Raw genomic sequence first — 15,027 nt, 5'->3', positions numbered from 1 at the left:
TTATAGCCCTTTGGGCATAGTTCCAAATTCCTCTCTAGAATGGTTGGATCAGTTCACAACTCCACTAAAAATGCATTAGTGTTCCAATTTTTCCACACCTCCAACATTTATCATTGTCCTGTTTTGTCATGTTAGCCAATCTGATAGGTGTGACGTGGAACCTCAGAGTTGTTTTGATTTGCATTTCTCTAATCAATAGTGATTTAGAACATTTTTTATATGACTATAGATAGCTTTAGTTTCTTCATCTGAAAACTGCCTGTTCATATCCTTTGACCATTTATCAATTGTGAATGACTTGTATTCTTATAAATTTGACTCAGTTCTCTATATATTTTAGAAATGAGATCTTTATAAGAGACACTGGCTGTAAAAATTGTTTCCCCGCTTTCTGCCTCCTTTCTAATCTTGGTTGCATTGGGCTTTGTTTGTGTAAAAACTTTTCCAATTTAATGTAACCAAAATTTTCCATTTTGCATTTCATAATGTTCTCTATCTCTTTTGGTCATACATTCTTCTCTTCTCCATAGATCTGACAGGTTAACTATTCCTTGCTTTCCTAGTTTTCTTACATTATCAGCCTTATCTCTAAAACTTTTAAATTTCATATCACTAAAATGATCTATTTTACTTTCTATGATCCTGTCTATTTCTTGTTTGGTTATAAACTGATTCCTTATCCATAGATTTGACAGGTAAATTTTTTCATGTTCCCCTAGTTTTCTTATGAAAATTTTTATATCTAAAAGTTGACTTTTTTAGGTGTATGGTGTGCAATGTTGGTCTTTGCCTAGTTTCTGTCAAACTGCTTTCAAGTTTTCCCAGCAGTTTTTGTCAAATGGTGAGTTCTTGCAACAAAAGCTTGGCCCTTTGGGTTTATCAAACACTAGATTACTGTGGTTATTTACTACTGTGTATGGTGTACCTAATCTATTCCACTGATCTACCACTCAATTTCTTAGCCAGTACCAGAGTGTTTTCACGATTGCCACTTTATAATATAGATCCTTGGATTTCTTGATCATTTCTACTGATTTCTTCCTTTTTAAACTTTGTTGGAGTATTTCGAGAAAACTGGGTTGTTCTATTTCTGCTCGCTCTACCATCTTTGTGTGTGTGTGTGTGTGTGTGTGTGTGTGTATGTGTGAATTAGGGTTAAGTGACTTGCCCAAGGTCACACAGTAAGTGTCAAGTGTCTGGTTTGAGACTGGATCTGAACTTGGGTCCTCCTGACTCCAGGGTCAGTGCTTTATCCACTGCACCCCCTAGCTGCCCCACATGCCACCATCTTGAGGATAACTAATAGACTTTTTTCAGTCCTCATCCTGCTTGGCATTTGAACCACTGGCCCTTCTGCCCTTTTGGATAAACTCTCTTTCCTTGATTCTTCTCTCTTTCCTACCTTTCTAATGGTTCCTTTCTCTTCACAGATTCCTCATGCTCTTCCCAATTCCAAGTTCTCCAAGGGTTTATCCTTTAGCCTTCTTCTTTTCTACACAATGTCTCTTGGCAATTTCATTCACTTCAATGCCTTTAAGTACTATCTGCATACAGATGACTCCCAGGCCTATGTCTCCAACCCTGAACTCTCTTCCTAGATTCAAACCCATATCTTCCCAGGACATTTTTCTACCCATACTTCCTACTAGTACTTTCAACTCAACACATTGAAAACTGAGCTTTGACCCCTAAACCTGACTTCTTCTGACTATACTGTTTCTATTAGTGGTACCACCTGGTCTGCCATGTTGAAAAACTCTGGTGTTATCTTTAACTTGTATACTATCAGTTATCAAGCCCTACTGATGTATTTCCACACCTAGCATCCTCATGTAGTTCTTCATGACCATACATAGGTATTTGCCATAGACCTTTTTTAGGTCTTCCTGTTTCCACCCTTTCTCATGTTTCCAATCTATCCCTCACCATATTGCCACATTTACTTTCCTTATGCATAAATCTAGTCATGATTCTCTTCTGCTTAAAATCTTTCATGTTGTTGTTCAGTCATTTCAGCCATGTCTGACTCTTTGTGACCCCATTTGGGGTTTCCTATCCTGTGCTTTTTCTACTGTACCACACAGATACTACTGGTAGAGCTGAGATTCAAACCCTTGCCTTCTGACTCCAAATCTAATGGTCTTTCTACTGTACCACATCAAACTTCTTTGCTTGGCATGTAGGAAACTTCTACAATCTGGCACGACCCAAACTTTGACTGGAGTGATGAGTATGTTGACAATTTGAATATCCAAGTGGGCAACTCATCATCTTAAGAGAAATTATTTTCTATTATATTAGTAACCAATTACTAAATTAGGATTAAGGTTTTTCCTTCATTTCCTCATTCAGGGACCAGTCCAGGTAGATCAGTCAGTAAGAATCTGAAGGACACTGCTGATAGATGAGATTGCCCAAATCCTCTGGGTACATGTTCTGCCTTCTTGGGCAGGACCCCATCCAACTAGAAGACCTTACAAACAGAATCTAATCTAAGTGAATTCTTGTCCTTAGGAGGTAAGTATGTGCCCTTGTAGCAAGCCCCCCCCCCATTGGAGTTTAGGGTAACCTAGCTTATGAAAGAGAAGACCAACCAGAGTGGTCTGGATAGAGGTGGGCTCCTTTGTCCAGATTGCTGAAGTAGGCCGAGTTATGTGATCAAGTCATGTTCTCAGTAGGAGGATCTGAAGATTTTTAGCCCACCTTCTCATTAATATGTATACCTCCTCATTAATTGTTCACCAATCAGAGCTGATTTTTACCTGTCAGGGGGAACTTTCTTTTCCAAAGGTATTTAAGCATTGAGGGATTTCCATGGTTTGATTTTTGGTAACAGAGAGAGACCACTGACCATCAATTTATTGATTATTTGCTAGCTTAATTAATAAATTGATTATTAATTACACAGAAACGCTATCTCTCAGGCTATTCATCTCAGTCCCCAGAAAATGCCTTGCCCTTCTCTGTTTCATGCCTTTGTGCTTTGTCCCCAGTGCCTGGAATGTCCCCCTTACAACTCCATGGTTGGTTGAATACTTACCCATCCCTTAATGTCTAATCTAAACAATATCCCCAGGAAGCCTTCCCTGATTCTCCCCCTCCATTTTATACCTAGACCATAATTATCTTTCTCCCCTGGATCCCAAATAGCACTATTACAAGTATTCAGAGTATAAGGACTGGATCTGTGACCGTACTAGTATAGGGAGGGAACTTCCCCTATTACTTTAAGAGAGGTGCCTAGCAAATAGAAAAGAGGAACACTAAATCATACATAAGATCTCTGCTGGCCCCATATTGACTGGGAAAACCACATGTTAATATTATCTATGTTCTATTGTATTTTTATTTATTTTTTTAAAAACATTTCCCAATTACGTTTTGATGAAGTTCTGGCAGTAATCCAGAGTGTTGTGGGCTGATGTGTTTGACATCTGTAGCAACGTCAGTTGGTCAGTCAGAGAACATTTAACCACCACTCTGTGCTAGGCACTTTGCTAAGCAACAGAGATACAAAAATTGGCAAAAGCCTGCCCTTGGTCTTGAGCTTACAGTCTAAAAAGGGTGACAACATGCAAACAACTGTGTACAAAAATTAAGTGACTCCCCTAGAGTCTGGAATTGAAAGCAGGATTTCCTCTTTAAAAGGGAGGCCAACTCTGTATGGAGTTTAGTACAAAATCTGTATGCAAATTAGTACAAAAATTAAGTGACTTTCCCAAGGTCATCAGGTCTGTGTTTGTCAGAGAATAGAACTCAGGGCTTCCTCTGTCATGGGGTCTGTTATTGGTTATTTGTATGTGCATCCTATTTCCATAGGAAACTGTAAGCTCCAAGTGGCCAGGCAAAGTGATTTATATTACAAATTTATATACCTTTTCCCCTTCTTGTGCAGTGTGCAGTTTAGTACAGCCCTTTAAAATGATGACTTTAATCTGAGAAAAGGAAAATATGAGACCAACTCAAGGTGGCAAGCTTCTATTTATTTATTTTTTTAAAGTTGGATTATAATTAGAAGCCCAGATCAGGAAAGCAGAAGGTTGTTGCTGCTTTTCCTATGGAGAAAGAGATGGCATTAGCAACCCACAGCCTCAAGTTTCCTGGGCTATCATTCTTAAAAATCTAGAAGACAAACCACCTGCTTATGCTATTACGAGCATTTTCTGGGAAAGAATCAACCCTGCAAATTGTGTCTCCTCCTAGGTTCAGCAGTTAAGCAATTCTGAAACACAATCAACCTGGGTTAAAGACAACTCTATGAAATAAATTAAAATAAAATGCAAGGGTTGCATTTTAATAATAAATTCCTGGGCAGGGAAGACAGATACGTGTAATTTCTCAATCCACAACACAGACTTACACAGGCCGATTCTAAAAGTCTGTTCCAATAAAATTTTCAAAATACGTAGCTTTTATTTTTAATCTTAATTTTACTGTCAATTTAGTTTACACTGAATTTCTCTCCATTCCAGAAAACTATCTCATATAATTAAAAAATATATAAATGCAAAGTACAAAATATACAAATAAAAGGAAAAGGGGGAAAGTCTGCAAAGCTGTTCAAAATATCGAAAAAATTCTGATGATAAATGTTCCAAATTCAGAGAAAAAGTTTCTATTCGAGTTGATGCGGAAGCAACCAGTGTCAGGCGGTGGCCTGGCTTATCTTAAGTCCAACAACAAAAAACGCCAGAAAAGACACAAAAGGCCTAAAAAGTGCCGGAGGAGCGCCGGCTCCCACGGCAGAGGCCGTGCCCGCGACCTTGGCCTGGGCGCCCCGCTGCGCCCCCCTTCCCGGGCCAATCGGCGCCCTGGGAGCAGCGCGGCGGGTGGTGCGAGCTGGGCAGCTCGGGGCGGGCTGAGCCGCGGCGGCCCGAGGACCGTGTCGGAGGCCCAGGGCACGAGCGCGAGGAGTGAGAGCCCGGGGCCGGAACCCAGAGCGTGGCGGGAAGATGGCGCTAAGACTGCTGCAGACGGCCGGCCGCGCCGCCGCTACCGCTGTCACTGCTGCTGCAAGAGCCAGACCCCGAGCAGGAACCGGAGCCGGAGCCGGAGCCGGAGCCGGAGCCGGAGCCGGAGCCCGAGCCGGAGCTGGGGAGGGGCTCCTGCGCAATGTGTGAGTTTCTGCCCCCCACCCCCGGCCGCCCTCACCCTCCAATCCTCGCTGCACTTCTCGATAGTTCCTCTAGTTTGCAAAGAGAGCCGCCTTGGCTCTCTGCACACGTGTCTGCCTGCCGGGCACCCCCCCCCAAAAAAGCTCCTTCCGCGTGTCCCCAGACTGGCAGGCTCCTCCTCCGACTCTGCCTGCCCCGGGCGCTCCCTGGCTCGGTTGGCCTTTTGCTTTCCAGCTACACACTCTTCCTGCTTCCTTTCTTCAAATCCAATTATGGGTGTCTACGGAACTCTAATGCTAGTGGGGGGTTCTTCAAGGACATCTAGTGCAACCCCCTCATGTTACCGAAGGAGAGTCTGAGGTCAATGAGGTTTAGAGATATTGCACGTTTTATACCTATTATGTTAACTGTGTGAACACATAGCAATTGTAGTTTATGGATGTTTCCCATGCTTTTTTCCCCATTCTATGATTATGAGGAGCCTTTTGCCCTGGAAATATTAGGACCCCCCAAAATTAGGGAAGCTGAATCCTAAAAAGCCAGAAAGCAAAACAAATTTAACAGACAATTATAGATTATATGATCCACTCGAACAGTTGTTCAATAGACGGTCCACGAAAGCCCTAATCTACCTTTGTGTGCTGAGAAGGTGTGCGCAGCAATTTCAAAGGCTGTCTGTGAAGTGTGCACTCTGGCAGATTCTTCCGAGCTCCAATTTAAGAAGTTTATCACCATTGAGCTGGCATGAAGTTCCTGAGTTTTTGTTTTTGTTTTTTCCCTCTGCCCTAGTAACTCCCGAAATCCCTAGCTGAGGCATGGAAGAGTTGTAGATTGCATTGGTAAAGGGAATAAATGAAATCACTCCTACTTGAAATAAAGTTAGAAATAAAAAATAAGATTCTATTTCAGGAAATAAGATCTCAGAAAAGGCACTTTCCCAGGTTGTGAATTTTTTTTAAATCAATTTTTTTGTTACATTTTAAGTTCTAAACTCTCTCCCAGTAGAGAAGGCCATCATTTGACACATTTGTAAATATATGTAAAAACCATGCTATACATACTTCTATTTATCAGTTCTTTCTCTGGAGAGCATCTTCCTTCATAGGTCCTTTGTGGGTGATTTGAGTATTTATAATATTCCGAATAACTAAGTTATTCACAGTTATTCTTCAAACAATATTGCTGTTACTGTATACACCATTCTCTTGGTTCTGCTTATTTTACTTTTCATTATTTCCTGCAAGTCTTTGCATGTTTTTCTCCCAGGTGGAGACTTAATGAAGTCCAAGTTGAGGTAATCACATTTAGGCAGCCCAGTCTCTTCACAGACTCATAACCTAATCGTACCCTTAGATATTCGAGGGTCATGTACTAGGAATTACTCAGATAGGCTTAGCACTATAACTGGGAACTGGAGCTGCCCTGTAAATGTTAATTGGCTATTATGGAGCTGTATGTAGTAGCTATTCAAATTTAGTGTCTCTGGCCACTTCATTCTTCTCTCTTACATCTCTAAGATCTCAAGTATCTTGGTCCTTCATTAGCACCTTGCTAGGATGCCCTAAGTTGCCCTCAGAGACATCCCCTCCCCCAAACACCTCTACATCTCTTGGGGTAGAGAAGATAATAGAGGAAAAGTCTAACATGAGGATGTGACCCAAAGTTGTACCCATATGCAAAGACATTTCAAGAGGGAAAGGCACTGACAGCTTGGGAGGACATCTGGAGATCATGCATTGGAGGTAACAGCTGAACTGTTCTTTGAATGAAGCTAGGAATTCTAAGAGGCAAAGGTGAAGATAGAGAATATTCCAGTCTTGGGGTTCCCCTTGTGTAAAGGCACTAGTGGAGGCAGGGGTTAGAATGCCATATATGGGGAACAGCTGTAGGCTGGTTTGGTTGTCATGGAGATTATGTGAAAGGGAACAACATGAAATAAGATTATATGTCTGGGTGGGAGCTATATTCAAGCATTCATTGTTGGACTGAAGATTTTGTATGTTATACTAGAAGCAATAGGAAATGGTGGAAAATTTTTTGGTTGGGGATTTTCATAATCAGATCTATGTTTTAGGTATATCAATTTTAACAGAGGGAGAGGTAGAAGGATAAAAGGCTTTGAACTGAGAGTAATTTCGGAGTTCATTGGTTCATAGATTCAGAGATGGAAGGGATTTCAGGGGTCATCACTCTTATTTTGTAGATGAAGAAACGGAAGCTTAGGGAGGTTGAATGACTTTCCAAAGTCACAGAGGAAGTAAACGGCAGAAGTTGGATTTGAATTCAAGTCCTTTGTCCCCAGAGCTACAGCTCTTTTTACTGGATCATGGTGGATCATAGAATTAGTTGGTCCTATATCTCAGTTGATTTAAAAAATTTATGTTTTATTTATTTCTTTTGCTCAGCCAAGTGGTGCTTTGCATTTCTAAGTTTGGTAACTGCTTAGAAGGATTATAACGTTTCAGTTAATTTATACTTGGCCAGCCTAAAGTGGTAGTTTACTTGATCTATTTATTGATCAGGATAAGTTTATATGAAAAATTTCTTTCCATATGGGTAATCAAAGGATCTTTGGATCTGGCTTTCTAAACTTCCTCTATGAAAATAGTATTTGTTTCCCCTTTAATTTCTTTTACAGACATGATTTTATTCGGTACAGTTTGATGGATTGCATGTTACATTTGAATAGAAATTGAGTTTTGGTATGATGGTATAACTATCATAAATTGACCTGTTTTGTATAATGGGGAAGAGATGTGATTGTGTACATGTGTGATTGTATATGAGGGGTCAGAACTGGTAATACCATCTAAATATGTTGGAGCTGTGACTGAGAGAGAACTAAGTGTTTTTTAAAAAATTATTATTTATTTACTTTTAACATTCTTTTCTTTTTAAATTTTGAGCTCCAAATTCTTTCCCTCCCTCCCACGTCCTCTCCCACCCACTGAGAAGGCAAGCAATATGATATTAGTTATACATGTAAAATCATGCAAAACATATTTCCATATTAACCATATTTGTTTTTTTTAAAAAGAAAGAAAAAGAAAGTGAGAAAATTATGCTTCAGTTTGCACTCAGTTCTTCAGTTCTCTCTCTGGAGGTGGATAGCATTTTTTCATCATAAATCTTTTGGAATTGTCTTGGATCATTGTATTGATCAGAGTAGCCAAATCTTTCACAGTTGATCATCATTACAACATTGATTGCTGTTACTATACATAATGATCTCTCGGTTCTTCTCACTGCACTTTGCATCAGTTCATATGGGTCTTGCTATGGTTTTCTGAAACTGTCCCCCTCATCAATTCTTATGGTACACAATCACATGCCCCAATTTGTTCAACCATTCCCCAATTGATGGGTATCCCCTCAATTTCCAATTCTTTGCTACTATAAAAAGAGCGGCTATAAATATTTCTTCCTTTTTCTTTGATCTCTTTGGGATACAGACCTAGTAGTGATATTGCTGGGTCAAAGGGTATGTACAGTTTTACAGCCTTTTGGATCTATAGGGAACCAATTTAACAGTGATTGTCATAATTAGTGGTAGTTGCCCCCTCCCCAGGGCCATTTTATTTGAAAAACCTATTCACCTAATTTTGTATTTTTTGTATTAGGTAACCATACCTTCTGAAAGATCTTTATGGTCCTTCCTGATATGACCCTTCTGACAAAAAGTTGAATCTGAATTACTTAAAAATTTCCAAACTGGTTCGAGGGGACTTTACCTTGAAAAACTATTGCAAAATAAGATCATATTTGTGTGTGTTATTGGAGAAATAGGAATTCTAGGATATTTCTTGAAATGTGTTCTTAGAATTTTGAGATTAGAGTTGGCCAGTAAAAGCATACGAATGGTAGAGCAGGACAAAAGCAAAGAAACGAAATAGCCACAGTGAATACTAAGTGGAAAAAAGTTTAGGTCCATGTTTGTGCAGGAGGGCATTCCCACAGTAGACTGGGAAAGTGGAAGATCTGACCAGAGTCATCTGGCATGTCTTGATAATTCAGTAGCTAAATTATGTGAAACTTGAGCTAGTAGTATACATAATGTACTTTTTAAGCCTTGAATCACTGTCTCAATGTGTGATGTTCTTGTTTTATTTTTCTTTCCTTTGCATGAAGAACTAGTTCTTTAATTGTTATTATTGTGTCAATAGAATTTGGAAAGACTTATCCAGTGTTTGACACGCACAGTGTTCACACTGCTTCCTTATTGCTATGTTGTCATTCTGTATTTGTCAACTATGTAGACACTACTATTGATGTAGGGGAGAAGTAGCAGATCAGCTTAATATTTATGTAGACTGGTCTGTCTGGAAATAATTGGAAAGAATAGAACTTAACTCTTTTTGCATTTAGTTGCATCTTACAATTGGCTTGTGATTCTGCATTGATTTGATTTTCATCTGCTGCATTAAACACTTCTATTTTAGTTGGTTTTCTGAAATAGAAGACCAGATTGGTGTTAGAAATTATTATATTGTGTTTTAGACATACTGAGGAATCACTCCACAGCCCATCAACAAGAAGAGATTGTCAGCAGACTACTTACTGAGTTTGTATTAATGACATACCAAATCATGAGAGTAGCTCTAAGTGGCGCACTTGTTTACAGAATGGATGCCAGGTAGGTGTATAGGAGCAGTAGGGAAGAATTAGAGAAATAGCCTTCTGGAGGTGATAGCTGCCTTTTCTTTGGAACCTCCGTTGTTTTCCTTCTTTAATAGGGTAGACCCCATCTGGTTGAGCATAAAGACAGTTGCTCAAACCACATTGCAAAGTGGGAAGACATGGTATGAATGGACAATTCTTAACTGATATTTATTGTTGTTCAGTTGTGTCCAACTGTTTGTGACGTCATTTGGAGTTTTCTTGGCAAAGATACTGAACTAGTATATTTCCTTTTCCAGTTCATTTTATAGATGAGGAAACCAAGGCAAACAGGGTTAAGTGACTTGCCCAGGGTCACACAGCTAGTAAGTGTCAGATTCATGAAGATGAATCTTTCTGGCTCTAGACCTGAAACTCTCTCCTCCGTGTCACCTAGCTGCCCCAAACCCAAATGTGGCCGAGGATCAAAACAGGATAAAAGGAAACAGCCCAGTAAAACTATACAAGGTCAATTTGTAATTCCCTCCCCTAAAAATGGCAGAACAGAATAAATGTCAATAAGTTAGATAGCCTTTTTATGGCTCCTGACTGTTAAGTGATTACTTGGTAGGAGATAGTGAATTAATCTAAACAGTGAAGTCAATATTTATACAAACAAAACAAACTGACATGAAGAATCTATTAAAAGCCCTTTGGAAATTCTTGTCTACTCCACAGTAATGGAAGAGTAAGATAATATCTCCTGTTAGGAAAGGGGACTCCTAAAACTAAGAAGATATTCTTGAATTGGCCCAGAGTGGAGAGCCACTGCCTCAGGTGAGCACTGCCTACAGATTATGAGTAGGTCTAGCCTAGTAGCTCAAGGAATCCATCACCCTGATTTCAATTATTCTTTTTTCAGACTTTACATTCCCGCTAAACTGGTTTAGTTCCTCTTCCCAGTACACAGCATTACAATTTCTCCCTTTGTGCCTTTTCATAGGCTGTCTCCCATACCTGGAATGCTTTTTCCTCCTCACCTGTGCTTATTTGCATCCCAAGCCCCTGGTAAGGCTCAGCACAGGTGCTACCTGCTGTCTCTTTTTTACTGTCACAGCATCTGGCACAGAGTGCATGTTTAATAAATGCTTGTTGAATTAAATTGAAAAGTCATTACCCCCTTCCCTTAATAATAAAGAAGAGATTAGAAAGATTGTACAAGAGCTAGGGGATACATAATTTGAGTAGCAGGAATAGCATCTCTCTCAACAAAACCTTGGGTGGGAGAGAGACCCACCTGTTGTTGTTTTTTTTTTTTACCATTGGGGGTTACTGGGATGGGTCTGAATGTATGTTGCCAAGTAGAATATAACAAGAGTAGGATCGCCCAGTTATAGGAATGCAGGAACATTAGCGCATTATTAGTGGAGCTTTGGAGAGTGACTTGAAATTATGCCCCAAAGGTCACAAAACTGTGCATACCTGTTGACCCAGCAATACTGCTATTAGCTCTATACCTCAAAGAGATCAAAGAAAGAAGAAAATAATCCATATGTACAAAAATATACCATCCCTTTTTTTGTGTGGTAGCAAAAACTGGAAACTAAGGGGGTGCTCATAAATTGGGGATTGACTGGGTGGAGACAACAAATCTCCCGCAAAAGGACAACGGAAATTCAGACCATTGGAGGGAGGGAGCAAACAGATGGGCAGCCCTGATGATGGGCAGGAAATTCCTAATCAACTGGGTTAAGTATCTGGCAAAGAGCCTCCCACTAGAGGAAAGGGACACAGTGCCAAATCACCCAGTGCCACCTTCTGGAGTTTGCCTTTGTGCCATGAAATGACTTGATGTACCTCCCTGCTCTGGGATCTGTAGAAAGTCTGCTACTGAGCACAGTTTGAGGGTCCTCTCCTGAATATTGTGAGGTTAAAAATAGGCCATAGTTATTCTCATTTTGGGGTTACAGAGGTGCTGACCATTCACTAGACCTGTGCATTATCTGGAAGGAAGTGGTGGGAATGGTGGAAATGAGATTCTAGTGTGCATGATAGTCTGTCCTTGACCTTTATCATCACTTTTTTGCCATTTTGGATTTACTCTGTTTCATGGTCCTTGTAGAGGAAAGTCTGAGCTCTTCTCCAACGGGCAATGGATATGAATAAATAGTTCTCAAAGGAAAAAATCCAAGCATCCAACAGCCATGTATATTTTTTTTTAAATTCTCCAGATCACTAATAACAAGAGAAATGCAGATTAAAACAACCCTGTTTCTGTCTCATACCTATCAGATTTGCAGGAGTGACAAAAACAGAAAATAATAGTTGTTGGAACAGCTATAGGAAAGCCAAACATTAATACATTGTTGGTGGAACTAAGGAGAGTGATTTGAAACTGTGCCTTAAATGTCACAAAACTGAACATACCTGTTGACCAAGCAATATCACTATTAGACCTATACCTCAGAGATCAAAGAAAGAGTAAAAGGAGTCATCCATCTATCTATCTATCTATCTATCTATCTATAAATAATATTTATAGCATCTCTTTTTGTGGTGGCAAAAATTGGGAACTAAGAAGGTGCTCACAAATTGGGGAATAACTGAACAAATCAGGTGCATGAATGTAATGGAATATTCTTGTACACTAAGAGATAATGAAAAGGACTGTTTCATACACACCTGAGAAGATTCATATAAACTGATGCAAAGTAAAGTGAGCAGAACCTGGAGAACAACTTATATAATAACAATAACATTATAAAGAAAAATGGCTTTAAAGAACTTTAGAACTCTGATTAATGCAATGACCATACATTGAATTATTTTTTAAAAACTGTATAAAAGATAACAGAACAAAGGTAAGTAGGAAACACAGACAAGCTGGACAGTTTTGAAAATAATATGTTGAATTTATTATATACTTAAAAATAAAAGCAAGCTGTTCATTATGTAGATTCATAGTTTTATGTACTCTTTTTTCTTGAAACTATGTAGAAATGCTTATTTATATATAGAAATTCATATATATAGAAATGCTTATTTATATATAGAAATTTATATATATAGAAATGCTTATTTATATATATAAATGCTTATTTAATGTTGATTAGGTTCAGAATAAAAAATAAATAAGATCATTTTAAAAAAATAAAACATATTGTAAACTCTGAAGGATTAAAAAAAATCTGGGTCCCAAGGTTACTCCCTTAGTTTCAAGTTTTTCTGGGCTGTTTTTGCAGATGCTATTCTGTACTTCAGGGATGGGCCCTGGAGGGACTAGGGGATGATTAAAAGGCAAGGAGAGAGTCAGCAAACTTGCTGGAAAGGGTTTACACTCATCCCCCTGTCTGAGGGATGGAAGAGAGCAAAGAGCAAGGTCAGGAAAACATGAAGGGAGGAGTGCAGGGCTTTGATTAATGATGATTTACTTCATGCAGATAGTCAACCTGTCATTTTTTTGTTTCATCCCCTCCCCAACTCTGCTGAAGGCAACACAGCTGTGGGCTTGGACAGATGCCTTCTCCATCCTTCATTGGAGTTCCCTCTAATTCTTAGCCTCAGGAAATCCAATCTCTCTGGTGTTGGTTTTCTCCTTGGCCCAACGATAGACCCCCGTGCACTCCTTCTGTTCTCAATGGCCTGTCTTGATCATACTTTTGAACCAGATTCTTAAGGCTAGTTCTACTTCTAAGATGGAGAAAAGCTTCCCCATTTGTTGTTCTGATGTAATGTTTGGGTTCCATTTCCCTAGTGGCTGGGCTGAGGTGGTAGCTACCAACTTGATCAGTACAGACCAGTTTTCTTGCCTTCATGGAGGTTGTGTACTCCTTCCTCATTCTTGCCTATTGAGATACTTCTCATCCATCCTTCAAGATGCTACCTCCTACGTGAAGCCCTCTTAGACTCTGCCAGAAATTGTTCTTCATTGTCAAATCCTCCAAAAGTCCAGGATCGAAGCCACACCATGATGAGGTATTGGATTAGAACTTTAGTGAAGGGCCTTGGACAGAGATGGTGCTTATTAATTGCATATTGTATTGACTTTAATTCTACCATGCAGCCTACCTTTCAATTTATCCTGCATGCATATCTGTTCATCTGCCTCCAATAACAATTACTCCATTCATTTTTATCTGAGCTGATCTTCACAACAATACCATGAGGTAGGTACTGTAGTTCCAGTTTTACAAATGAGGAAACTGAGGCTCAGAAAGATTAAGTGGTTTGCCCAGAATCAACCAGCTCGGATGTTGTCAGAGGTAGGATTGACTACCAAATGAATACTATTTCCTCCTATTCTAAAATGGATGAGTCGTCACGTTTCTATTTTTTATCTGTTGATCCTGGGTTTTTCTCTGCCTGGGTACAAGAAGCAACCCTGAATCCTACTGCTCCCATTTTAAAGAGGAAATAATAGAAATTTAGATTTGCTTCTGGATCTCAAAAATAGCAGGGATAAGCTTAGACCAGAAGCTCTGATATAGAGAGCCTCTTTTTCCTGGGAGGAGGGAGCCTCCAAAGAGAAGGCTGCCCCAAACATGTTCCCCTATTTCCTAATCTTGGATTAACTTTCTACTACCTCTCATCAGTGAAACTAGGTGGCAGAGTAGTTAAAGTGATGTGCCTCCAATTTTCCTGTGTTCAAATCCAGCCTCAGACATGTATGACCCTGGGCAAGTCACTTAATTCTGTTCGCTTCAGTTCCCTCATCTATAAAATGAGTTAGAGAAGGAAATGGCAAACCATTCTAGTATCTTTGTTAGGAAAATCCCAAATGGGGTCACAAAGAGGCAGACATAACTGAACAACAAAGTGGCTAAGTGGATAATGTACTAGACCTGGAGTCAGGAAGACGACCCAAGTTCAAATCTGGCCTCAAACTGGCTGTGTGACTCTGGGCAAGTCACTTAACATCTGTTTGCCTTAATCCACTGGAGAAGGAAATGTTAAACCATTCCAGTATCCTTGGCAAGAAAACTCCGTAGATGGTAAGGTCCCCAGAGTCACAAACAGTTGAGTGAATGACTGAACAACAATACTTATATGTTTTTTGTACATGTTTATATACGTGCATTAAATAATGAATTTAGAGTTGAAAGTGACCTTAGAAGTCTTTGAGTTTAATTCCCTTATTTTATAAATAAGGAAATTGAAGCCCAGAAAGATTCCATGACTTACCCAGAATGATCCAACTAGTAAGTGCTCAAGGTAGGATTTGAATCCAGGTTTTCTGTCTCCATGTTCAGCATTCTATCCTCTATGTGAGTTCTTCTCAAAATCAGCGATTCTCAAAGTGTGGTCTAAGGACCTGTGT

General features: G+C 39.6%; 1 protein-coding gene across 1 annotated transcript in view; it reads left to right on the top strand.

Annotated features, from left to right (window-relative positions):
- The first annotated feature begins 4,627 nt into the window (after window positions 1-4,627).
- CLYBL (citrate lyase beta like) overlaps window positions 4,628-15,027 on the top strand; it is a 371,726-nt gene continuing 361,326 nt past the window's right edge. The window contains exons 1-2 of the mRNA XM_027854136.1: window positions 4,628-4,939; window positions 4,974-5,116. Of these exons, the coding sequence (XP_027709937.1) occupies window positions 4,628-4,939; window positions 4,974-5,116 (455 nt within the window). The remainder of the gene's footprint in view (window positions 4,940-4,973; window positions 5,117-15,027) is intronic.

Source organism: Vombatus ursinus, unplaced genomic scaffold, assembly GCF_900497805.2.
Source record: "Vombatus ursinus unplaced genomic scaffold, bare-nosed wombat genome assembly UNPS02010304.1, whole genome shotgun sequence".
Lineage (NCBI taxonomy): Eukaryota > Metazoa > Chordata > Mammalia > Diprotodontia > Vombatidae > Vombatus > Vombatus ursinus.
The sequence above is the reverse complement of the archived record's forward strand: the minus strand, read 5'-3'. Positions and strand labels throughout refer to the sequence as shown.